At 42.3% G+C, this 27,739-nt stretch overlaps 1 protein-coding gene across 2 annotated transcripts in view; it reads left to right on the top strand.

Moving 5' to 3' along the window:
* Nucleotides 1–1,573: 1,573 nt before the first annotated feature.
* Nucleotides 1,574–27,739, top strand: part of LOC115111847 (G protein-coupled receptor kinase 5-like) — an 83,248-nt gene continuing 57,082 nt past the window's right edge. The window contains exon 1 of one of the 2 annotated variants that reach the window (XM_029638330.2): nt 1,574–2,034. In XM_029638330.2, coding sequence (XP_029494190.1) covers nt 1,983–2,034 — 52 coding nt within the window. In that variant the 5' untranslated portion in view covers nt 1,574–1,982. The remainder of the gene's footprint in view (nt 2,035–27,739) is intronic. The other variant, XM_029638329.2, reaches the window with a different exon arrangement.

Genomic DNA, 27,739 nt, shown 5'->3' with positions numbered 1-27,739 from the left:
CACTCCAACACTCAGACATAATTTACAAACAAAGCATGTGTGTTTAGTGAGTCCGTCAGATCAGAGGCCATAGGGATGACCAGGGATGTTCTCTTGATAAGTGTGTGAATTGGACCGTTTTTCTGTCAAAATGTACTTTTGGGTGTCAGGGAAAATGTATGGAGTAAAAAGTACATTATTTTCTTTAGGAATTTAATGAAGTAAAAGTTGGAAAATATATAAATAGTAAAGTACAGATACCCCAAAAAACGACTTAAGTAGTACTTTAAGGTATTTTTACACCACTGATTCCCAGTCATGTGAAATCCATAGATTAGGGCCTACTTAATGTATTTCAATTGACTGATTTCCTTATATGAACTGTAACTCAGTAAAATCTTTGAAATTGTTGCATGCTGCATTTATATTTTTGTTCAGTGTATATAAACCTATTGTAGACAGGCAGAGCATCACCAATGGTATAAATATTGGTATATAAATATATATATATATATATATATATATATATATATATATATATATATAAATACTGGTAGGTCTATTTGAGATCATACGATTTTGTATTTCATCAGTTTTTCATAATTATGTCAATTAAATAGAACTAGGTTAGGTTATCCAAACTATGTCATATGAAAAACAGCATATGACAGCCAGACACGGATACGCTATGGTCGTCACTAGAGTCTATACCAGAGAGGAAGAGGCGAAGAGAGGGAAAACTGGGCCCAAAATCTGTCTTCTCCAGCAGGTGACGTTTTTTTCCCTTCACTAATCAAGCGAGGAGTTTTTGTATGGAGGTCAATGCGAGAGTATTGAATTTGGTGAACCAAAAAATTGAATTGCTTATTTGCTACGTGTGGCTTATTTGGTCGAATATAAGTTTCGTTATGCTTAGGTTGTTATGAGTGTCCTGATATACGTAGAACATGTGACTTGCGGGCAACTTTGAGAAAAAAAAAACTTTATATCGGAGTTGTGCCTGTTGTTCACCCAATATCTGCCCTCTCATTGGCTAGAATTGTCCCACCTGATCTTGACTCCTCCCAACTGACTTCCATTTTTGAAAAAATATATTTCCAATGTTTGAGCGGCCACTTGAGTATCTGGTCATTATAAAGGATAATACGTGTCTTTAACAACAAGTAATAAACCCTGCGCATTTCTTAAATGTATCTTCTTAAAATTGCAAATCTTATGCTTAACCTTAAATGAAGACAAAAACTTTGTGGATATAGAAGTTAGTGGAAACCAATATCTATTAACGTACATACGTCATGGGCCAAATCCGAATGGATGTGTGTAAAACGGGCGGTGGAATGGAATATTGGAACCAATTTGGTGGTTGAAGATTAGCGAACCCCTACTACAAATCACTCAATTTATATAGGCTGTGCGTTTAGCCCCCCTGCAAGCTATCCAAATGTAACCGAAATATTGACCAGACACACGCGGTAAACTGCTTGTAGCATCGCCAAACGTGGGGGATATTGTTGGCCAAACCAAAAGAAAAAAACAAGCCCATTTTTTTTATTAAGCCTTTGCACCGAGAGGGGGAGCACCTTGATGTTCTAGTACACTTCACCAACTCCCCCCAGTGCCACTGTGCTGTGCTTCAGCCGCTGTTAGGAATGCGTTACTAAATGATGTAGGTCTTGCGGTGGTCTCGGGCTGTATTGATGGCTCAACCGTGATCTATCCTTTGATGGGATTCCGCGCCAAATTACGCACGAAACACAACGGTCTTCGGAATTGGAATGGAAATGCCCTCCCAACGCTGCATTCGGAGCCGACGATATGAACCATGCCTAGTTAATTTTACAAGGATTTCTCCTTTATCCAGTGTGTAGACCGTGAACGAGTTTGAAATGTATACATTTTATTCGGATTTGGAATAAAACGAAAAGCAATTCATCCGTGAAGAGCGAGGTGTTGCTGTCGATTTCTTTTTTTTAATCTATTCAGCAAATATCAAAGAATTTTAGATGGAACTGGAGAATATTGTGGCCAATACGGTACTGCTAAAAGCAAGAGAAGGTAGGTCTTCAAACAGCCTAATACAATTACTGGACAATTATTACGCATAGAAGTGGTTTCGAATTCCATGTGGCGAATGCTACAGTGATGTAATCTACTTTGGCTGAGAACATGATATTTATACAGATGCTATGCTCTTCAATCGAGCCTATAACATACATCATCACCATCATCATCAATATCAAACAACATGTTTTATTGGTTAATTCTAGGCTTTTAAACCGTATATTATTTATCTTATCTCCATTGATTTCCATAGCCTATTTCCAGGCCTAATATCAGTTTGACAGCTCTTACGTTACGGTGTGGGCAAAGGTCTCCAAATGCAACAAAACATCTAAATCAAATTGTTGACTGCGTGATTTATGATTAGACTATTGAGCAGCGATGAAACTGTAACCATTCAGCATTGCTAGAACTGGGGTCAAACTCTGATCTGATGATCATTTGCTTCAGTTGGCACATTTATGATGAAGAAATGACGTGATCTGAATCTAAGTTGCCATGGTGGTCTCCGTACAGCGAAATGTAGCCTGTTCCAATTCGCGACCCCAAACAACCCTGCGATTGGACACTTAGGTTCTGTCATTTTCATATTTACCGACTGTTTGCATCTGTGTTCAGCAGGTGGACAATTTTAGAGTCGGGCTGCTTTGTTGTTGACATTCTTTGATCAAACACATAGGCATACACCTTCACTTTAGACTCGACCACTGATCGAACTGCTGAAATTAATGACACTGCCTTAGGTTACTAATGAGGATGTTTTGGCTCTTATCTCGTGTTAATGCTGCAAGCTTCCGTCTATCTGAATAAATATTACAGAAACTGACAAGGCTGTGTTGCTCTTACTCAGAGAAACACACCCGCACACTATTGTGCATGGTGTAATGTGGCTATGGGTTCTTTGGGCTGCATTGGGTCACAGACAGAGACTGATGTTTGCAGTCAGTGTACCACTTCTGTACAAGGGTCCTTTGTTGTTTTGAAATGCTGGTTGAAACCATCTTATTACAGTGTAAAGAAACACCAGATCACAGATGATTCCAAAGAAAATCAGAGCATCAATCATAATCTCTATAGCACAGGTCAAGTATTTGGCAACCAGTCATCAGGTGAACCAAGAAGATTAAAACCCAGTGGGGAACCGCGAGGCCTAAGGGTGTGTGTGTGTGTGTGTGTGTATATATATATGTATATATATATATATATATTCTTCAAGGTTTGCCTTGATGACAGCTTTGCACACTCTTGGCAGTCTCTCAACCAGCTTCACTGGGTAGTCACCTGGAATGCATTTCAATTAACAGGTGTGCCTTGTTAAACGTTAATTTGTGGAAATTCCTTCCTTCGTTTGAGCCAATCAGTTGTGTTGTGACAAGGTATGGGTGGTATAGATAAGATAGCCCTATTTGGTGAAAGACCAAGTCCATATTATGGCAAGAACAGCTCAAATAAGCAAAGAGAAATAATAGTCCATCATTACTTTAAGACATGAAGGTAGGCAATGAGGAACATTTCAAGAACTTTGAAAGTTTCTTCAAGTGCAGTCACAAACACCATCAGAGAAACTGTCTCTCATGAGGACCGCCACAGGAAAGGAAGACCCAGAGATACCTCTGCCACAGAGGATAAATTCAGTAGAGTTACCAGAGTAGGTGAACGGATAATCTCCGCATGTGTGGTTCCCACCGTGAAACATGGAGGAAGAGGTGTGATGATGTTGGGGTGGTTTGCTGGTGACACTGTCAATGATGCATTTAGAATTCAAGGAATATGTAACCAGCAGGGCTACCACAGCATTCTGCAGCGATACGCCATACAATCTGGTTTGCGCTTAGTGGGTACTGTGTGTGTATATATATATATATATATATATTTATATTTTTAAATGTATATTTCATCTTTACAATAATTGTAATGATCTTCTGATTTAATCTCTTCGGTTTGTATTGGAAAGAGAAGGGTTAATACTAAAAAGAAAAAAAGATATAATCAGGATTCTCTTTGGTGGTCTCTAGGTAGAAAAATCTAGCTAGCTCAGCAAGCCATTGGCTAGGCTTTCAGAAGTTGGACAGAAGGCCTCTGCCATTCAACTGTATTGGAGCAGAATTTGGTGTGATAGTGGAATGACCCAATCACATTTTGACTTACAATGGCAAAAAAACAGAAAAGTAATGTGTCTAGGCCAGAGCTCTCCAACCCTGTTCCTGGAGAGCTACCTTCCTGTAGGTTTACACTCCAACGGCAGTTATAATTTACCTGATTAAGTTTATCAACCAGCAAATTATTAGAATAAAATACGATAGATTAGAGTTAGATTAGAGTGAAAACCTACAGGACGGTAGCTCTCCAGGAACAGGGTTGGAGAGACACGTAACGACAGAGCACAAGAGAAAATAATCAGTGGAGGAAGCAGTAGTTTTCCCACGCTAACGCTAGTATCGTTAGCTAGCTTGTGTTGAAGTAGTGTGATAATGAAAATGCTAGCTTGTGTTGTAGTACTGTGACAATAGCGATGGCGGCAGCAGCAGCTGCTATCATCTTGTTGTAGCTAATTTGTTAGCTACACCCTTTTCAAGATTAACTTTCAACCTTTGTTTACAAATTATCATCTGGTGAGTGGAACTGTTTTTTTTTATGCAGCTCACATGCTGTTAGGTATCCCATTGAAAATAATGACTGTGAAACATTGTTCCATTTAAACTTTAGATCACTGGTTAGTGTGACGGAAATATATTTGCAATAAGAAGTAAAAGCTGGTTTGTTCATTTCATTTTTTAAATGAAATGGTTGTGCTTTTGTATTGTTATGATTTCATGGGGCCTACTGGAGTGAATGGGCTGCTTATTCTTTATAATTATTTCATGCTCTGTGTGACTGCTGTTACCTGTCTATCAGCGGTGTCTATGTGCACAGGTATTATGGTCACTGTCCTTTCAGTAACATAAACCTGTCACCTTCGATGTGACACTTGTTGTTGTCACCAGTAGCGATTTTAGCATGTAAATCTTGGTGGGGCAAAAAAAAAAGAAAGTTGGATGCATGCCAGCAAAGCCACAACACTAAACAATACATTAATTGCACTATAATGGTGACAAACGGTGCCCACAAACTGTTAGGGCCTTCATAAAGCTGTACCAACAGCAGTCCCAACATCTTACCACTGCTACACCTGGCTATCAGTGGAGCCTTGTCTGACACCGAAACAGTTCATTCAGCCTCATTTACTGCTTAAAAAAAAACAGCTGATATGGCTGACTTGATTAAACAAATGTGGTTTCTAATGACAGTTGCGATGTACAAACTATGGCATAAGGGGATGGCAAGCGGATAAGTGGCAATCGATAATTTAGATTAAGACATTTATGAGCGAGCTAGGACGGATGTTAATCAGTATAACTATTTGTTTAGCATTTTTTAAATGTACAGTGACAGAATTCAGAACATGGGCCGTTCTTACAGTGTTCTTCCTTGTACACCAAGTCAGAACCTTAGGATAAATAAAGGGGGCATATAAGCAAAAAATTAAAGCTCTTACAATATTCAATGATTACAATTCTCTAAAACAGATTATAGGCTACAGTAGAACAATACGTGAAATTAAGAGGGGTAATTAAACCAAATTATTAGGGTGAGGCACATGGGCTACTAACATCTTACTATACAACATACACCTAGTATTACTTCCTTAGCTGCTGTATACATATCTCCCTGGCATTATTACATCATTTATGCAGCAGCATGCAATAACGTTAAATTTTTGGACTCACCTTGTTGTGCTGTGTTCACTTGAACAGGAAGGTGGCGCGGCGGTCCTTTTGTGGGCAAATTTTGTCATCAAAGTCTGTCATTCTCTGGATTTATGGTGCTTTCAAAACAACTGGATTTACAATTCCAAATTGGATGACCGTTCAAAATGTATTTTCCTAGTCAGAGCTTGTTTATTCCCAACTTCCCAGTTAACTTGACTTGACTTCAGAGTTCAAGACTTCACAGTTCCGAGTTAACAGTTGTTTTGAGCGTGGTACAAATCATGCTTCATTGACATCATGGCCAATGTTGAATGTTTATCATTTCAAACTTGGAAAAGTGCCTCTTAATCCCAGATTTGGGACCACACAGCCACTGTCACTGATTCCTTCCAAACCACTCGTTGAATTTGCAATTTCCAATTTGTTGTGTAATTTGTTGCGTAATTTGTCCAATGGCAGATGAGCACCGATAAATTTGATCTGTAATTTCTCTTCATTATTTCTCTTAATTTGACAAGGATTAAAAAGGATTTGCCAGTAGATTGTCGACTTGATTCATGATGATGACTGCTAGCTAAGATTGTGAAAGTATGATTGACATGATCAGTCCGATCAAAGCTACTGTACATATAACGTGATTTGACGTCATTTTATCTGTGGCCAATGACCTTGAGTTTTCTTGGATGGGCACATCTAATGTAACATCCGAATGGCTAGAATTTTCAAGGTCTGCTCTTACACTTGGCAGTGACGTAAAGTCCCCACGAGTGACAAAACACTGAGCCAATCACAGTGCAACGCTCTGTATTTTCTGCTGGCTTGCCCCACTACCACAGAAAGCACTGAGCTAGGTTGAAACACATGCATTTTGGAGCTGCCTTACTCAAGAAAACAAAAAAGAGACTATGTTTGTATGCAGCTTTATTAACTCAATGATATATCTTTTTTAAATTTTTTACATTGTTTGCAAATCGATATGTGACACATATTAATGACACAATAACATGCAAAACAGGCAAGCCCCCCCCCCCCCCACTGGTTGTCACTATTGGTGATGGTGGTGTTATGCTACCATAGGTTGTGTAAATTTTTTGGTTTTGCTGGTCGCATTATTTTATGCTGGGTGTCGCGTGTTGTGTCCATGCCGGTTCTATCTCTGTGTGTGTGGCAGCCTGAAGCACGGCCTGTTTGTTTCATAATGTCATTAAAAAGCATTGCTCCTCCTTCACTAGAACTAAAAGGGCCCGACTACAGAATATATCATATCGGATGCATCAAGTGATGCTATGTTTTCTGTTCTTGATTATTTTTTGGGGGGGATACAAGGTATTAGAATATTTTTGGTCCCTCTGAATGCCTAGGTCCTATAGTCACGGTTCGCCTCTGTTCAAACCCATGGTATGACAACCCATGACATTCTTGTCTTCCCAGCTGCTCTATACCCGAGCCAGCATACGGGTTTGCAACTTGGCACAGTGTAAACCATGGTCTGATACATCGCCTGCAGACGTGATCAACATAGATTTTCCCTGTGAAGAGCTGTGGTATAAGATATTGGTGAAGATGGAGCCATAACAACTGATCAACTGTTGAGTTTTCTTTCACGATTCTTTGCTGATTTCAGTGCGTTGTATATTGGATCCATTGAGTGCTTAGTTGTTTAGATTTGGCCTGGTAATGTTAGAGTTACTAGGGGCGTTATCTGACAGAGCACATAGTGTCAAGGGTTGTGTGAATGCCTGTTGGAGTCTGCGGTGTACAGGGACGCTCCTATCTGTGTGTGTACGCACGCTGGTTGAGAGGTCACAGACCAAGGACATGGCGAGAATGGGGAAGGGAGAACCATGTTTATTCCTGTTTATTTATGCAAGTATGTCTCAGCCAAAGCTGAGCGGAGAGACACGCATTCCCTGTCCAAATTCTCCCAGAGTAACAGAGACAACAGGAAGGCCTAGTTTACACTGCGCTTCCAGTGTTTACGCCAGTGTCCTCACACTTCCGAAATCACTGAAATAAAGTGAACCCTAGCCAAGCAGAGAAATAAAAAGCCATCAATATCCCCTTCCTTCTGCAACGCTGACCAGAGAGAAGGAGAGGCCCTCTTCCAGTACTTGGTAAATGCATCTCTCTGTTCTGCTTTCTTCCTTTTGAAGTAAGTAATCATCACTAATCTGACATGACTGGTTTGGTCTAAGCGTAAACTTTAGCCAATTCAGTTATGTTAGGTAAGTGATCACTCCAAAGAAGGATTTGTAAAAGGGGCCAGAGGATGGATTTGAACATATTCGGGCCTGCTGAAGAGGACTTTTGATGATGTCACAGTTGAGATTCCAGTAAGTCTATCTCACCTCCTCTCTCTCAAATACTAAGCAATAACGGAGTAGCGAGTAAGACCGGAGTATTATTCAGAATCTGGAAAAGGCTAAACACACTCACACACAACAGTTACATTATTACACTGAGTATACCAATCATTACGAACACCTTCCTAATATTGTGTTGCACCCGCCCTTTTGCCCTCAGAACAGACTCAATTTGTCTGGGCATGGACTCTACAAGTTGTCAAAAGCATTCCACAGGGAAGCTGGTCCATGTTGACTTCAATGCTTCCCATAGTTGTGTCATGTTGGCTGGATATCCTTTGGGTGGTGGACCATTCTTGATACACATGGGGAAACTGTTGAGAGTGGAAAACAGCAGCGTTGCTGTTCTTGACTTAAAACGGTGCACTTACTACCATACGTCGTTCAAAGGCACTTAAATATTTTGTCTTGCCCAGTCACCCTCTGAATGGCACACTCGCTCAATCCATTAAAAATCATTTAAATTGACTCCTCCCCTTCATCTAAATAAAGGTTAAATAAAAAAATCAAATCTATACTGATGTGTTTTGAGTACTCAGTGTATATCATGAATGTAGCCTGCAGTGTTAGCTGAAGTGAAAGGTTGCATGCAGTTTTGATGACAGATTGACTGCGTTGTGGTCATCCAATCTCCATCCTTTTCTCCCTGGTGTCCAGTAATTGTGTCTTTGTGGAGGATGCTGAGGGGATGATGCAGTGAAATCCAAATGTCCATTCAGCCATTTCACCTCTGCTGAGGATCACCTAACAGCTCCTATTACCAGTCACAGACCACAGCATTTCAGAGATGCTGACATGTTGAACATAGAAATGTTAAAGGTACAATCCATAAGAAGTATTAAAGGTACAATCCATAAGTTCTCTCTCTTGTTCATAAGTTCTCTCTCTTCAAATGAAAACACAATGACTGCGCTTGCTGTACTGTTCCGCTGCGTTTTTGCTTTTGCACTTAAATACCTTTCCCCTCAGTCCTCCAAAAAGGGTTAAGACAACAAAATGTTTTTACGTTGATCTTTTTAATAGTAGTTTGAACATTAGGAAAGCAGAAGTGTGTGAACCCAGTAGGTGGTTTACCTATTACTACCCTGAAAGGGTTATACACGGAGTGTACAAAACATTAGAAACACCTTTCTGATACTGAGTTGCACCCCCTTTTTGGCCTCCGAACAGCCTCAATTTATCAGGGCATGGACTCGACTAGGTGTCGAAAGCGTTCCATAGGGATGCTAAGCCCATATTTGACTACATTGTTTGCCACAGTTGTGTCAAGTTGGCTGGATGTCCTATGGGTGGTGGACCATTTTTGAAACACACGGGAAACTGTTGAGCTTGGAAACCCATCACCGTTGCAGTTCTTGACACAAACCGATGTGCCTGGCTCCTACTCTGTATTGCAAACATACACAATCCATGTCTTAACTGTCTCAAGGCTTAATAATCCTTCTTTAACCTGTCTCCTCCCGTTCATCTACACAGATTGAAGTGGATTTAACAAGTGACATCTCTAAGGGATCATAGCTTTCACCTGGATTCACCTGGTCAGTCTATGTCATGGAAAGAGCAGGTGTCCTTAATGTTTTGCACACTCAATGTATAACAGCGAGAACAGCAGTGTTTCTGTTAAAATACTAGGCGTCACGTTTACTTGATTTTTAGGAAGCATTTCTTCAGAAATCCACTTCCTCTCTGTGCTGAGCTGTGGAAGGGAGGCATCTCCATTACAGAGGTGTGTGTGTGTCTCTCGTTAAGGAGTGTATGAATTCCTGTGTGTATGTAATTTGAGATAACAGATTAACATCCTTCAGTAGACCCTGAGTTTATTGTGTGTGTGTACGCGCTTCCCCATTCATAACTCTCACATTGGCAGCAGCCGTGGAACCGCAGCTTAAATGAACGCCAACAGCCGTTTTAAATGAAGGCCGGTAAAGGGAAAAGTTTGTTGTTGAATCCAGATGCTTTGTTGGTATTGCAGACTTGTAGCAACTGAACTGAAGCCTAGGTTCCAGCCTGAGATTTGTAGGTTCATGCCTAAACAACAAAACAGTCTAAGGACAGCATTGCCAATCCACTTCTTCTCTGTTTTCAGATAGATACTCCTGCCCTTGTAAGTGAGGAAGGTTAAACTAAGCTATGTTGAATGGATGACCTTTAACCTGAGGCAGTTATGTCATGTTAAGCAGCTGCTCTAAATTAAAAGGGTGTTCTATAAACTAGAGCGTAGGGACAAAGTGTTCTAGAATAAAGGAACAAGTGTTCTATCCAGAATGAACGGCAAACATGTTCTTGACCATAGAAAAGTCTTCTTGAATGAAGGAAAAGGATTATTGATTGTCTGATCAAAACAAACCAGCAGATTTTAGGGCCAAACAGACCCTAAACCAAAACCAAACATTGTAGAACAAACAACAGTGTAGTTACACCGATAAAAGGTAAGAATTCCACTCATTTCTACTGAGGAGAAACATGGCGAGTAAATGGTAGCCATCTTTCTCTAAAGCCAGCAGCTACCTCTGACCTGTACTTGACCCCACACACGCCTCTATGCACAGCAGTGTTATTGGAAAGGTCACCATATATTTCCAGGCACAAGATAATATAGCAGTTGGCTGAATCGGTGTGTTTTACTTCAGCAGTCTGTAGTGTGGTAATGAGACAAGGAAAATATGACATTCTTCAAGGTGATTTTGAAAGAAAGAACGAGACGGATGGATTAAAGGAGAACACCTATATTTCCAGGGAGGCTATACAGTGGGAAGGGTGAAATGGTGTGAGCCACCAACTCTGTCCCTAAATCCAGTGTAGTCTTTCATGTCATAGCTGACTATAGTGTAACCATGTCCATTCTCTCTTGTAGACTGATTTGTGATGGGTGAGTGGTTGGGTATACTGGCAGTGCCCTCGAAGGAAAGGGAACATTATAAAAGTATTACTAAAATGTTTTAACAATTTTGGAAAGGGGAAATTACAATTACAGTTTTACTGTTAGTTTTTACTGATAAACCAAATTTCTATGATTTATTAAGTGATTAAAACCTGTCATTCTTTTGTGAAATCAGTAGCACAATGACTAAGAAAATCTAACAGAATAATTGCAACTGAATTGGCTGCAATGGGAATTCATAGTATTCACAGACCACAGTTGGGTCTCCTGCTACTGTCCTCCCTTCCACTGGCATACTGTTAGTTCAGCTCATAAATGTTTTCTTTCTCTTTCTGTCTTGTAGTGGTCTAAGCAAGAGTGTGAAAACAGTCTGGACATTTTCTCTCTTCTCACTCTCTCTCTCCAGCTAATGTCACTTCTCCCGGCTCTTACTGACACCTACACATGAGCCCCCCTCTCTTGCCTTTTACTGTAACCAGCCCTCTCACCCACTGAGCACCTACTGTCACCAGACATCCATGGAAGTTGTAAAGTTGTTGAAATTTGGTCAGTCCGAATATGAGCCAGTCAGTAGAGTAAAGAAAGTAGAGTTTAGTATTGGGAAGTACAATACAGTGCTGTAAAGTAGGGTTTAGTATAATAGAGCACACTAGAGTAGAGTACAGTAATTTAAAGTATTGTTCTTTACTGTACTGAACTACAGTGCCTTAGGAAAGTATTCAGACCCCTTGACTTTTTCCACATTTTGTTACGTGTTACATTTAGCCTTATTCTAAAATGGATAAAAAATTTACCCCATGCTTGCTAACCCGGCCTGCTAACTGCTAGCTTGTTTAGCTCCGGCCTACTAACTGTTAGCTTGTTAGCCTGCTAACTGTCTGAATCGCCGTGTCCCCGGCCAGCCCAACCACTCACTGGACCCATATGTTCACTTGGCTATGCATGCCTCTCTCTAATATCAATATGCCTTGTCCATTACTGTCCTGGTTAGTGATTACTGTCTTATTTCACTGTAGAGCCTCTAGCCCTGCTCAATATGCCTTAACCAACCATGTTGTTCCACCTCCTACATATGCGATGACATCACCTGATTTAAACATCTCTAGAGACTATATCTCTCTCTTCATTACTCAATGCCTAGGTTTACCTCCAATGTACTCACATCCTACCTTACCTTTGTCTGTACACTATGCCTTGAATCTATGCTATCGTTCCCAGAAACCTGCTCCTTTTACTCTCTGTTCTGAACGTGCTAGACGGCCAGTTCGTATAGTCTTTAGCCGTACCCTTATCCTACTTCTCCTCTGTTCCTCTGGTGATGTGGAGGTTAATCCAGGTCCTGCAGTGCCTAGCTCCACTCCCACCCCCCAGGTGCTCTCATTTGTTGACTTGTGTAAACGTAAAAGCCTTGGTTTCATGCATGTTAACATTAGAAGCCTACTCCCTAAGTTTGTTTTACTCACTGCTTTAGCACACTCTACCAACCCAGATGTCTTAGACGTGTCTGAATCCTGGCTTAGGAAAACAACCAAAAACCCTGAAATCTCCATTGCTAACTATAACGTTTTCCGCCAAGATAGAACTGCCAAAGGGGGCGGTGTTGCAATCTACTGCAAAGATAGCCTGCAGAGTTCTGTCTTACTATCTAAGTCTGTACCCGAACAATTTGAGCTTCTACTTCTAAAAATTCACCTTTCCAGAAACAAGTCTCTCACTGTTGCCGCTTGCTATAGACCTCCCTCTGCCCCCAGCTGTGCCCTCGATACCATATGTGAACTGATTGCCCCCCATCTATCTTCTGAGCTCGTGCTACTAGGTGACCTAAACTGGGACATGCTTAACACCCCGGCCATCCTACAAACTAAGCTTGATGCCCTCAATCTCACACAAATTATCAATGAACCTACCAGGTACAACCCCAAATCAGTAAACACGGGCACCCTCATAGATGTCATCCTAACTAATTTGCCCTCCATATACACCTCTGCTGTTTTCAATCAAGATCTCAGCGATCACTGCCTCATTGCCTGCATCCGTAATGGGTCTGCGACCAAACGACCACCCCTCATCGCTGTCAAATGCTCCCTGAAACACTTCTGCGAGCAGGCCTTTCTAATCGACCTGGCCGGGGTATCCTGGAATGACATTGACCTTATCCCGTCAGTAGATGATGCCTGGCTATTCTTTAAAAGTGCCGTCCTCACCATCTTAAATAAGCATACCCCTCTCAAAAAATGTAGAACCTGGAATAGATATGGTCCTTGGTTCACGCCAGACCTGTCTGCCCTTGACCAGCACAAAAACATCCTGTGGCGTTCTGCATTAGCATCGAATAGCCCCCGTGAAATGCACGTTTTCAGGGAAGCTAGGAACAAATATACACAGGCAGTTAGAAAAGCTAAGGCAAGCTTTTTCAAACAGAAATTTGCATCCTGTAGTACTAACTCAAAAAAGTTCTGGGACACTGTAAAGTCCATGGAGAATAAGAGCACCTCCTCCCAGCTGCCCACTGCTCTGAGGCTAGGAAACACTGTCACCACCGATAAATCCACCATAATTGAGAATTTCAATAAGCATTTCTCTACGGCTGGCCATGCTTTCCACATGGCTACCCCTACCCCGGTCAACTGCCCGGCACCCCCCAAAGCAACTTGCCAAAGCCCCCACCATTTCTCCTTTACCCAAATCCAGATAGCTGATGTTTTGAAAGAGCTGCAAAATCTGGACCCCTACAAATCAGCCGGGCTAGACAATCTAGACCCTCTCTTTCTAAAATTATCTACCGAAATTGTTGCAACCCCAAATTACTAGCCTGTTCAACCTCTCTTTCGTATCGTCTGAGATTCCCAAATATTGGAAAGCTGCTGCGGTCATCCCCCTCTACAAAGTGGGTGACCCAAACTGCTACAGACCTATATCTATCCTACCCTGTCTTTCTAAGGTCTTCGAAAGCCAAGTTAACAAACAGATTACTGACCATTTCGAATCCCACCATACCTTATCTGGTTTCAGAGATGGTCGTGGGTGCACCTCAGCCATGCTCAAGGTTCTAAACAACATCATAACCGCCATCGATAATAGACATTACTATGCAGCCGTATTCATCGACCTGGCCAAGGCTTTCGACTCTGTCAATCACAACATTCTTATTGGCAGACTCGACAGCCTTGGTTTCTCAAATGATTGCCTCGCCTGGTTTACCAACTACTTCTCTGATAGAGTTCAGTGTGTCAGTCTGTTTTCCCGACCTCTGACAGTCTCTATGGGGGTGCCACAGGGTTCAATTCTCGGGCCGACTCTCTTTTCTATATACATCAATGATGTCGCTCTTGCTGCTGGTGATTCTCTAATCCACCTCTACGCAGGCGACACCATTATGTATACTTCTGGCCCCTCCTTGGACACTGTGTTAACTAACCTCCAGACGAGCTTCAATGCCATACAACTCTCCTTCCGTGGCCTCCAACTGCTCTTAAACGCAAGTAAAACTAAATGCATGCTTTTCAATCGATCACTTCCCGCACCCGCCCGTCCAGCATCACTACTCTGGACGGTTCTGACTTAGAATATGTGGACAACTACAAATACCTGGGTGTCTGGTTAGACTGTAAACTCTCCTTCCAGACTTACATTAAGCATCTCCAATCCAAAATTAAATCTAGAATCGGCTTCCTATATCGCAACAAAGCATCCTTCACTCATGCTGCCTAACATACCCTCGTAAAACTGACCATCCTACCGATCCTCGACTTCGGTGATGTCATCTATAAAATAGCCTCCAACACTCTACTCAACAAACTGGATGCAGTATATCACAGTGCCATCCGTTTTGTCACCAAAGCTCCATATACTAACCACCACTGCAACCTGTGCACTCTCGTTGGTTGGCCCTCGCTTCATACTCGTCGCCAAACCCACTGGCTACAGGTTATCTACAAGTCTCTGCTAGGTAAAGCCCTACCTTATCTCAGCTCACTGGTCACCATAGCAGCACCCACTCGTAGCACGCGCTCCAGCAGGTATATCGCACTGGTCACCCCCAAAGCCAATTCCTCATTTGGTTGTCTTTCCTTCCAGTTCTCTGCTGCCCATGACTGGAACGAATTGCAAAAATCTCTGAAGCTGGAGACTCACATCTCCCTCACTAGCTTTAAGCACCAGCTGTCAGAGCAGTTTACTGCACCTGTACATAGCCTATCTGTTAAACAGCCCATCTATCTACCTACCTCATCACCATACTGGTATTTATTTATTTTGTTAGTTTGCACCCCAGTATCTCTACCTGCACATTCATCTTCTGCCGATCTACCATTCCAGTGTTTAATTGCTATATTGTAATTACTTCGCCACCATGGCCTATTTATTTCCGTAACTTACCTCATTTGCACTCACTGTATATAGACTTTTTGTTTTCTTTTGTTCTACTGTATTATTGACTGTATGTTTTGTTTATTCCATGTGTAACTCTGTGTCGTTGTATGTGTCGAATTGCTACGCTTTATCTTGGCCAGGTCGCAGTTGCAAATGAGAACTTGTTCTCAACTAGCCTACCTGGTTAAATAAAGGTGAAATATTTTATTTATTTAATTATGACAAAGTGAAAACAGGTTTTTAGAAATTGTTGCAAATGTATACAAAATTAAAAACAGATACCTTATTTACATAAGTATTCAGACCCTTTGCTATGACACTCAATTGAGCTCAGATGCATCCTGTTTCCATTGATCATCCTTGAGGTTTCTACAACTTGATTTGGTGCCCACCTGTGGTAAATTCAAATGATTGGACATGATTTGGAAAGGCGCACACACACCTGTCTATATAAGGTCCCACAGTTGACAGTGCATGTCAGAACAAAAAGCAAGCCATGAGGCCGAAGGAATTGTCCATAAAGCTTTGAGATAGGCTTGTGTCGAGGTACAGATTTGGGAAAGGGTACCAAAACATTTCTGCAGCATTGAAGGTCCCCAAGAACACAGTGGCCTCCATCATTCTTAAATGGAAGAAGTTTGGAACCACCAAGACCCTTCCTAGGGCTGGCCGCCCAGCCAAACTGAGCAATCGGGGGAGAAGGGCCTTGGTCAGGGAGGTGACCAAGAACCCGATGGTCACTCTGACAGAGCTTTAGTGTTCCTCTGTGGAAATGGGAGAATCTTCCAGAAGGACAACCATCTCTGCAGCACTCCACCAATCAGGCCTTTATGGTAGAGTTGCTAGACGGAAGCCACTCCTCAGTAAAAGGCACATGACAGCCCGCTTGGAGTTTGTGGAAAGGCACCTAAGGACTCTCAGACAATGAGAAACAAGAATCTCTGGTTTGATGAAACCAAGATGGAACTCTTTGGTCTGAATGCCAAGCATCACATCTGGAGGAAACCTGGCACCATCCCTACGGTGAAGCATGGTGGTGGCAGCATCATGCTGTGGGGATGTTTGTCAGTTGCAGGGACTGGGAGACTAGTCAGGATCAAAGGAAAGGTGAACAGAGCAAAGTGCAGAGAGATCCTTGATGAAAACCTGCTCCAGAGCGCTCAGGAGCTCAGACCTGGCAAAGGTTCACCTTCCAAAAGGACAATGACCCTATGTACACAGCCACAACAACGCAGGAGTGGCTGAACCCAATTCAACATCTCTGGAGAGACCTGAAAATAGCCGTGCAGCAACGCTCCCCATCCCCAGTATGTCATGGAAAGAGCATGTTCTTAATGTTTTGTATACTCCATGTATGTGGATGAGTGTACACTACCGTTCAAAAGTTTGGGGTCACTTAGACATTTCCTTGTTTTTGAAAGAAAAGCATCATGTTTTTGTCCATCTAAAATCACATAAAATTGATCAGAAATACAGTGTAGATATTGTTAATGATGTAAATGACTATTGTTGCTGGAAACGGTAGATTTATTTTTTATGGAATATCTACAGTGCTTTGCAAAAGTATTCATCCCTGTTTTTCCTATTTTGTTGCATTACAACCTGTAATTTAAATGGATTGTTATTTGGATTTCATGTAATGGATATACACAAAATAGTCCAAATTGGTGAAATGGAAAAAGAAAAATGGAAAAGTGGTGCGTGCACATGTATTCTCCCCATTTGCTATGAAGCCCCTAAATAAGAGCTGGTGCAACCAATTACTTTCAGAAGTCACATAATTAGTTAAAAATAAAGTCCTTCTGTGTGCAATCTAAGTGTCATATGATCTGTCACATGATCTCGGTATATACGCACCTGTTCTGAAATGTCCCCGAGTCTGCAACACCATCAAGCAAGGGGCACCACCAAGCAAGCGGCACCATGAAGACCAAGGAGCTCTCCAAACAGGTCAGGGACAAAGTTGTGGAAAAGTACAGATCAGGGTTGGGTTATAAAAAATATCAGAAACTTGGAACATCCCACAGAGCACCTTTAAATCTGTTATTAACAAACGGAAAGAATATGGCACCACAACAAACCTGCCAAGAGAGGGCCGCCCACCAAAACTCACAGACCAGGCAAGGAGGGCATTAATCAGAGAGGCAACAAAGAGACCAAAGATAACCCTGAAGGAGCTGCAAAGCTCCACAGGGGAGAATGGCGTATCTGTCCATAGGACCACTTTAAGCCATACACTCCACAGAGCTGGGCTTTATGGAAGAGTGGCCAGAAAAAAAGCCAATGCTTAAATAAATAAATAAGCAAACACATTTGGTTCCAAAACACATATGGGAGACTCCCCAAAAATATGGAAGAAGGTACTCTGGTCAGATGAGACTAAAATTGAGCTTTTTGGCCATCACTGAAAACGCTATGTCTGGCGCAAACCCAACACCTCTCATCACCCCGAGAACACCATCCCTGCAGTGAAGCATGGTGGTGGCAGCATCAGTCTTCCAGAGATTTGAGACTGGGACGGAGGTTCAACTTCCAGCAGGACATTGACCCTAAGCATACTGCTAAGCATCACTCGAGTGGTTTAACTTCTTGCGTCGAGCCATCCCGGATCTGGGATCGTGAATACAGCCTCAAGCTCATTACCATAACGCAACGTTAACTATTCATGAAAATCGCAAATGAAATTAAATGAATCTATTTGCTCTCAAGCTTAGCCTTTTGTTAACAACACTGTCATCTCAGATTTTCAAAATATGCTTCTCAACCATTGCAAAACAAGCATTTGTGTAACAGCATTGATAGCTAACTTAGCATTTAGCGTTAGCATTCAGCAGGCAACATTTTCACAAAAACCAGAAAAGCATTCAAATAAAATCATTTACCTTTGAAGAACATCGGATGTTTTCAATGAGGAGACTCTCAGATAGCCAATGTTCAGTTTTTCCTGAAAGATGATTTGTTTAGGACAAATCGCTCCGTTTTCTGCATCACGTTTAAGCTACGGAAAAAAACCTGTATCCAGGATTGTGTAAATCTATCCGCAAGCTCATTAGCATAACACAACGTTAACTATTCATGAAAATCGCAAATGAAATGAAATGAATCTATTTGCTCTCAAGCTTAGCCTTTTGTTAACAACACTGTCATCTCAGATTTTCAAAATATGCTTTTGAACCATAGCTAAACAAGCATTTGTGTAACAGTATTGATAGCCTAGCATAGGATTATGCCTCTCTTTCAGCATGCAACATTTTCCACAAAAAACAGAAAATAATTCAAATAAAATCATTTACCTTTGAAGAACTTCAGATGTTTTCAATGAGGAGACTCTGTTAGATAGCAAATGTTCCGTTTTTACAAAAAATATTATTTGTGTCGACTAATCGCTCCATTTTGTTCATCACGTTTGGGTAAGGAAAAAAAAAATATATATATATTAAGTCATTAAAACGCGAAGTTTTTTCCAAATTAACTCCATAATATCGACAGAAACATGGCAAACCGATGTTTAGAATCAATCCTCAAGGTGTTTTTCACATATCTATCGACGATAAAATCCATTGTGGCAGTTGACTTTCTCTTCTGAAGAAATGGAACGCGCATGGACCTACAGATTACGCAATAATTTCGACACAGGACACCGGGCGGGACACCAGGTAAATGTAGTCTCTTATGGTCAATCTTCCAATGATATGCCTACAAACACGTCACAATGCTGCAGACACCTCGGGGAAACGACAGAAAGCACAGGCTCATTCCTGGCGCATTCACAGCCATATAAGGAGACATTGGAACACAGCGCCTTCAGAATCTGGGGCATTTCCTGTATGAAACTTCATCTTGGTTTCGCCTGTAGCATTAGTTCTGGGGCACTCACAGATAATATCTTTGCAGTTTTGGAAACGTCAGAGTTTTGTCTTTCCAAGGCTGTCAATTTCATGTATAGTCGAGCATCTTTTCGTGACAAAATATTGTGCTTAAAACGGGCACGTCTTTTTATCCAATAATGACATAGCGCCCCCATAGGTTGAAGAGGTTAAGGGGAAACATTTAAATGTCTTGGAATGGTCTAGTCAAATCCCAGACCTCAATCCAATTGAGAATCTGGGGTAAGACTTAAAGATTGCTGTACACCAGTGGAATCCATCCAACTTGAAGGAACTGGAGCAGTTTTGCCTTGAAGAATGGGCAAAATTCCCAGTGGCTAGATGTGCCAAGCTTATAGAGACATACCTCAAGAGACTTGTAGCTGTAGTTCTGCAAAAGCTGGCTTTAACAAAGTATTGACTTTGAGGGGGTGAATAGTTATGCATGCTCAAGTTTTCTGGTTTTTTTTTGTCTTATTTTTTGTTTGTTTCACAATAAATATTTGGCATCTTCAAAGTGGTAGGCATGTTGTGTAAATGTGTTTAATTCCAGGTTATAAGGTAACAAAATAGGAAAAATGCCAAGGGGGAGAATACTTTCGCAAGTCACTGTACAGAGGCCCATTATCATCAACCATCACTCCAGTGTTCCAATGGCACGTTGTGTTAGCTAATCCAAGTTTGTCATTTTAAAAGGCTAATTTATCATAAGAAAACCATTTTGCAATTATGTTAGCACAGCTGAAAACTGAAAACTGGCCGCCTTTAGACTAGTTGAGTATTTGGAGCATCAGCATTTGTGGGTTCGATCACAGGCTCAAAATGGTCAGAAACAAAGAACTTTCTGGGGAAACTCATCAGTCTATTCTTGTTCTGAGAAATGAAGGCTATTCCATGCGAGAAATTGCTAAGGAACTGAAGATCTGGTACAATGCTGTGTACTACTCCCTTCACAGAACAGCGCAAACTGGCTCTAACCAGAATAGAAAGAGAAGTGGGAGGCCACAGTGCACAACTGAGCAAGAGGACAAGTACATTAGAGTGTCTAGTTTGGGCTTTTGGCTGGTCTGTGTGGGGTCCTTGATGATGCTGCGGGACTTCCTCAGGCACCATTTCAAGTAGATGTACTGGATAGGTGGCAGCATGGTCCCAGTCATGTACTGGGCCATCTTCACCATCCGCTGAAGGGCCTTGCGGTTGTGGACAGAGCAATCAGGATGCTCAGTCAGGATGCTCTTGATGGTGCAGCTGTAGTATTTGGAGAGGACCCGTGGTGGCATGCCGAATTTCATCAGCTGCCTTAGGAAGTAGCGTCACTGTTGCGCCCTCTTGACAAGCATGTTGGTCCATGTCAAGTCCTCAGTGATGTGGACGCCAAAGAACTTAACTGCTGATTCGCTCTACTACTTGATGTGGATCGGGACATGATCTTTCTTCTGCTTCCTGAAGTCAACAATCAACTCCTTTGTTCAGCCGACGTTGAGGGAGAGGTTGTTGTCCTGGCACCACAATGCCAGTTCACTTACCTCCTCCCTATAGGCTGACTTGTTGTTGGTTATCAGGCCTACAACCGTGGTGTTGTCAGCAAACTTGATGGAGTTGGTGTCGTGCAAAGCCATGCAGTCGTGGGTGAGCAGGGAGTATAGCAGAGTGCTGAGGACACACCCCTGGGGGCCCCTGTGTTAAGAGTCCGTGTGAAGGAGGTGTTGTTGCCAATCCTCACAGCCAGTGGTCTGCCTGTCAGGAAGTCCGGGATCCAGTATACCAATTATAATGGTATACTTTTTTTTTGTTGCAAAGAGCAATTTCTCAAGCAAGAGGGGGAAATTGTAAACTAGCTTTTATTGGCACAGAGGTTTGGAATTCTCTTTTTTATTGGTCTATTAACAAATTTACCGCCTGGTGAAAATCTAAATATATTTTAGATTCTTAAAAGTAGCCACCCGTTGCCTTGATGACAGCTTTGCACACTCTTGGCATTCTCTCAACCAGCTTCACCTGGAATGGTTTTCCAACAGTCTTGAAGTTCCCACATATGCTGAGCACTTGTTGGCTGCTTTTCCTTCCCTCTGTGGTTAGACTCATCAAAAGCACATCTCAATTTGGTAGAGGTTGGGTGATTGTGGAGGCCAGGTCATCTGCTGCAGCACTCCATCACTCTCCTTCTTGGTCATATAGCCCTTACACAGCCTGGAGGTGTGTTGGGTCATTGTCCTGTTGAAAAACAAATGATAGTCCCACTATGCGCAAACCACATGGGATGGCGTCTCGCTGCAGAATGATGTGGTAGCTATGCTGGTTAAGTGTGCCTTGAATTCTAAATAAATCACTGACAGTGTCACCAGCAAAGCACCATCACACCACCTCCTCCTCCATGTTCACAGTGGGAACCACACATGTGGAGATCATCCGTTCACCTACTCTGCATCTCACAAAGACATGGTGCTTGGAACTAAAAATCTCATTTGGACTCATCAGACCATTTCCACCGGTCAAATGTCGATTGTTCATGTTTCTTGGCCAAAGCAAGTCTCTTCTTTTTATTGGTGTCCTTTAGTAGTGGTTTCTTTGCAGCAATTTGACCATGAAAGCCTGATTCACGCAGTCTGAGACTGTTAACTGAAATGAACGTATCCTCTGCAGCAGAGGCAACTCTGGGTCTTCCTTTCCTGTGGCAGTCCTCATGAGAGCCAGTTTCATCATAGTGCTTGTTGTTTTTTGCGACTGCACTTGAAGAAACTTTCAAAGTTCTTGAAATTAAAGTAATGATGGACAGTCGTTTCTCTTTGCTTATTTGCTTACAGACCAGCTGGCTGCTGTGTTTACGGACATATTTAATAAATCCCTATCCCAGTGTGCAGTTCCCACATGCTTCAAGAGGGCCACCACTGTTCCTGTTCCCAAGAAAGCCAAGGTAACTGAGCTAAACGACTATCGCCCTGTTGCACTCACTTCCGTCATCATGAAGTGCTTTGAGAGACTAGTCAAGGATCATATCACCTCCACCCTACCTGACACCCTAGACTCACTCCAACTTGCTTACCGCGCCAATAGGTCCACAGACGACGCAATCGCAATCACACTGCACACTTCCCTAACCCATCTGGACAAGAGGAATACCTATGTAAGAATGCTGTTCATCGACTACAGCTCAGCATTTAACACCATAGTACCCTCCAAAATCATCATTAAGCTCAAGACATTGGGTCTCGACCCCACCCTGTGCAACTGGGTCCTGGTCTTTCTGACGGGACGCCACCAGGTGGTGAGGGTAGGAAACAACATCTCCACCCCGCTGATCCTCAATACTGGGGCCCCACAAGTGTGCGTTCTCAGCCTTCTCCTGTACTCCCTGTTCACCCATGACTGCGTGGCCATGCACTTCTCCAACTCAAATCATCAAGTTTGTAGACGACACTACAGGGGTAGGCTTGATTACCAACAACGACGAGACAGCCTACAGGGAGGAGGCGAGGGCCCTCGGAGTGTGGTGTCAGGAAAATAACCTCACACTCAACATCAACAAAACAAAGGAGATGATTGTGAACTTCAGGAAACAGCAGAGGGAGCACCCCCTATCCACATCGACGGGACAGTAGTGGAGAAGGTGGAAAGATTCAATTTCCTCGGCATACACATCACTGACAAACTGAAATGGTCCACCCCAAACAGACAGCGTGGTGAAGAAGGCGCAACAGCGCCTCTTCAACCTCAGGAGGCTGAAGAAATTTGGCTTGTCACCAAAAACACTCACAAACTTCTACAGATGCACAATCGAGAGCATCCTGTCGGGCTTTATCACCGCCTGGTACGGCAACTGCTCCGCCCACAACTGTAAGGTTCTCCAGAGGGTAGTGAGGTCTGCACAACGCATCACCGGGGGCAAACTACCTGCCCTCCAGTGCACCTACACCACCCGATGTCACAGGAAGGCCAAAAAGATCATCAAGGTCAGCAACCACCCGAGCCACTGCCTGTTCACCCCGCTATCATCCAGAAGGCGAGGTCAGTACAGGTGCATCAAAGCTGGGACCGAGAGACTGAAAAACAGCTTCAATCTCAAGGCCATCAGACTGTTAAACAGCCACCACTAACATTGAGTGGCTCCTGCCAACATACTGACTCAAATCTCTAGCCCCTTTAATAATTAAAAATTGGATGTAATAAATGTATCACTAGTCACTTGAAACAATGCCACTTTATATAATGTTTACATACCCTACATTACTCATATCATATGTATATACTGTTCTCTATACCATCTACTGTGTCTTGCCTATGCCGTTCGGCCATCGCTCATCCATATATTTATATGTACATATTCTTCCTCATTCCTTTACACTTGTGTGTAAAAGGTAGTTGTTGTGAAATTGTTAGATATTACTGCATGGTCGGAACTAGAAGCGCAAGCATTTCGCTACACTCGCATTAACATCTGCTAACCATGTGTATGTGACCAATAAAATTTGTATGATTTCTTGCCATAAAATGGACTTGGTCTTTTACCAAATAGGGCTATCTTCTGTACACCACCCTGACCTCACAACACAACTGATTGATTCATTCAAACAGATTAAGAAGGAAAGCAATTCCACTAAGTAACCTTTAAAAATGCAGACCTGTTAATTGAAATAAATTCCAGGTGACTACCTCATGAAACTGGTTGAGAGAATGCTATGAGTGTGCAAAGCTTTCATTGAGGCAAAGGGTGGCTACTTTGAAGAATATCAAATATATTTTGATTTGTTTAACACTTTTTTTGGTTACTACATGATTCTATATGTGTTATTTCGTAGTTTTGATGTCTTCACTATTATTCTACAATGTAGAAAATAGTAATAATATAGAAAAACCCTTGAATGAGTAGGTGTGTTTAAACTTTTGACTGGTAATGTATATAATATACAGTAACACAGAAAAATCATGTTTTTGACTGCACTGGGCCTTTAACTGGCTGTGACTCCTTTACCAAACACTAATCAATTATTTTAATGAAAGATGCATTTAAACAATTACTTGTTAGTATTGAATTAAAGCACTAACAAATACCTTCAAAAACATACATAGCATTAAGACTTGGCCCTGTCTGTAAAAAAAGATTGTGACTCATTTACCACGTGACTTTGACCAAATGTAAATACAGTATCTGTCTCATGCAGGAAACACAACTGTAGTGCTGCAAGCACCAACCATGCTCCAGCTAACTGTAGTTAGGATGTAAACCATGCACTATCAAGCTGCAGTTTTTTTTTCGACAGATGATGTAGATGGATCTGACCTCAGGCCTAGTTTATGAGAAGCCTTTGTTGTAAGGTGAGAAAAAATGCTGCTTGATCGTATTATAGCACAAGTCTCAGCAAACCAGAAGTGCAAACAAAACGCTTCATGCTCTTTAAAGATTGAGTAAGTGGTCGGCCATAGGCTTGTGTGTGCTTATATCGAAGTACAGTTGAAGCTTGGCAACTTTCTCGGTTTTCCTTTTTGTAACATTGGATTTGGCAGTCCTCTCATATCTTTAGAGGGTGAGTCAACGAGGGCAAATTTAAGTGAAGTGAGCAGGTTATTGAATTGAAATCCACCTCTGTGTCAGACATCATTAGCCACTTTTTCAGTAGTTTTTACTAAACAAGCTTATTCTCGTCTCGTGTCCTGTCTTCCACGATCACTTATCTGGTAGGTCAGTGACAGTCAGGGAAAACCGCGATGAACACGTATTTGCTATCCAGTGCATTTGTGAGGGAAAAGAGATGAGAGGATGCTATTAGATGGAATTTTGACACCACCATCAAGTAGTGTGTCAATGATCTGTACACACACACATGCACGCGCGCATGCAAAGTTTGGAGTGTGTTCCCTCAGGGCTTCTCTCAGAGGGCTGAGCCATGACATAATGGTGAGGAGTTTTTATTGGGGAGACAACTGAACAACATTAATGTGAGGGGAATCAAATCCATAAGAGGAGAGTTGAGGACCAGGCAGTCCAGCCAGTTTCCCCTCTGGGTGGTTAAGTTTGTTTGCATGGCGATAAAAAGAAGACCAAGGGAAAAGGGTTTCCCATACGAGCTCTCTCTCACGCATAGCTACAGAGCAATGACTATCCGACTCTTACTGGACAGCCCCCACCCTCCTAAAGTTGAAAGGTAGCTCGAGTTTTCTACTTTGCTTGTAGAATTGTCTCTTATGTGAGTGCCTGTCCATGCATCTCTGTTTAATCTCTTTTCGACCTAATGAATATTTGATGTTTGTAAATTGGAAACTGCTCGACTCTGACAAGAGTTTCACTTGTGTACTTTCGCTGCACACACACACACCAGAAAAGGGAATGAACATGTATCAGTTATGGGGTAGATGTTGACCAACGCTGGCCTTTTGGTGTTGTGAAATTTGGGCTATTTTCCCAGTTCACAGACCTTATCAGAGTTCTCTATTTAAAGGCTGTTTTTGGTATTTCTGAGTCTCTTGGTATGCCCCAGATCCATTGCTCATTTTAGAGCTCCCAGCACGACATGAGACATGGTAGAATAAGGGAGAAGAGAGAAGATGAGGGTTACAGGTCGGATGCCTATGAGGGGAGGGTAGGAGAGTGAGTGAACAAACGAGGAGAAGAGATGAGAGGATGAGCTGGTAGAAGAAAGAGGATGGATGAGATGAGCATTCAGAGGGAGGAAATATGTGTGTGTGTGTGTGTTTACAGAGGAAAGGAAATGGGGAACAGCTGGAAAGGAAGCAGAGAACCTAGAGAGGGCTATCGTAATCACTTTAACCCTGTTTCCGGGATTGCTGTGTGGCGAGTTGCTTTGATTTTGTCTTGTTGGTCTGTATTTTTGTATCTCTGTGTGTGTGTGTGGCTGTGTTGTGCTGTGCATTTGTTTGTGTGTTGTGCTTGTGCTGTTATGTTTGTCTGTGTTGGAAACCGAGAAATAGAGTAGGCCTATCTGCTTGACAAAAACCAGTTGGACAGAATCAGTGCTAGCCTAAGATTGGATCAGTTCAAAGGTTTAGTCTGTACCATTGTTCCTATTGCAGGGTTCATAGCAGTAGGCCTAGTGCTGGCTGCCCCTTTGGACTGTTCTGTTCCTCTCCTGTAGCTGTATAGCATGTGTCACCCAGTGTGCCCTCAGCTGTGTGCTGTCACACAGTTGCTTAATATGTAACTTCAGCCCAGAGAGTGAAGCTTGGGTGATGAGCATGTTTTCTCACATTACGTGTGTGGTATATTTATAGAACAGGAAGCTTGTGGTACCTGACTCTTCCCATACTGGAAGTGTAATCCCCCCCTCTTGTTCTCGCTCTCTCAATCTATCTCACTCTCTCTCACACACACACACACACACACAGAGTGTCTAAGATAGACCAGCATCAGAGCACGGTGTTTGTGTGATCAGGGACCGGTCTAACCACCTCTGTCAGGGATGTCTCTAGGAAGGCCTATTCATGACATCACCCTTGTTTTTTTTACTCAGTGTACATTGTACTTGTAGTGATCATGATTTGTATTCAGTTTATTCTCACTACATATCATGCTGCAGAGTGTAAAACCTGTCTTGTCGTTATTATTCCCCAGTATGTTTTTGTATTATTCCATTGTATGATCTCAATTTGAAAAATGTTCTCACAAAACTCAAAACATAGGTCATTGTCAGGGTACCAAGCTCTGCTTCAAGTTTTAGCAGCGTATACAGTGCATTAGGAAAGTATTCAGACCAATTTACTTTTTCCATATTTTGTTACATTACAGCCGAATTCTAAAATTGATGATTTTTTTTCTCTCCTCAATCTACACACAATACCCCAATAATGACAAAGAAAAACTATCACATTTACATAAGTATTCAGGCCCTTTACATTGAAGCACCTTTGGCAGCGATTACAGCCTTGAGTCTTCTTGGGTATGACGCTACAAGCTTGGCACACCTGTATTTGGGGAGTTTCTCCCATTTCTTCTCTGCAGATTCTTTCAAGCTCTGTCAGGTTGGATGGGGACCGTCACTGCACAGCTATTTTCAGGTGTCTCCAGAGATGTTCAATCAGGTTCAAGTCGGGGCTCTGGCTGGGCCACTTTAAGACATTCAGATACTTGGCCCGAAGCCACTCCTGCATTGTCTTGGCTGTGTGCTTAGGTTCGTTATCCTGTTGGAAGGTGAATGCTCATCTTTCCCTCGATCCTTACTAGTCTCCCAGCCCGTCACTGAAAAACATCCCCCACAGCATGATGCTGCCACCACCATGCTTCACCGTGGGGATGGTGCCAGGTTTCCTCCAGACGTGATGCTTGGCTGTCAGGCTAAAGAGTTCAATCTTGGTTTCATCAGACCAGAGAATCTTGTTTCTCATGGTTTCAGTCCATAAGGTGCCTTTTGGCAAATTCCAAGCGGGCTGTCATGTGCCTTTTACAGAGGAGTGGCTTCCGTCTGGCCACTGCCATAAAGGCCTGATTGGTGGAGTGCTGCAGAGATGGTAGTCCTTCTG

This window comes from Oncorhynchus nerka, linkage group LG27 (assembly GCF_034236695.1).
Source record: "Oncorhynchus nerka isolate Pitt River linkage group LG27, Oner_Uvic_2.0, whole genome shotgun sequence".
NCBI classification, from domain to species: domain Eukaryota; kingdom Metazoa; phylum Chordata; class Actinopteri; order Salmoniformes; family Salmonidae; genus Oncorhynchus; species Oncorhynchus nerka.
This window is presented reverse-complemented; position numbering and strand designations above follow the sequence as displayed.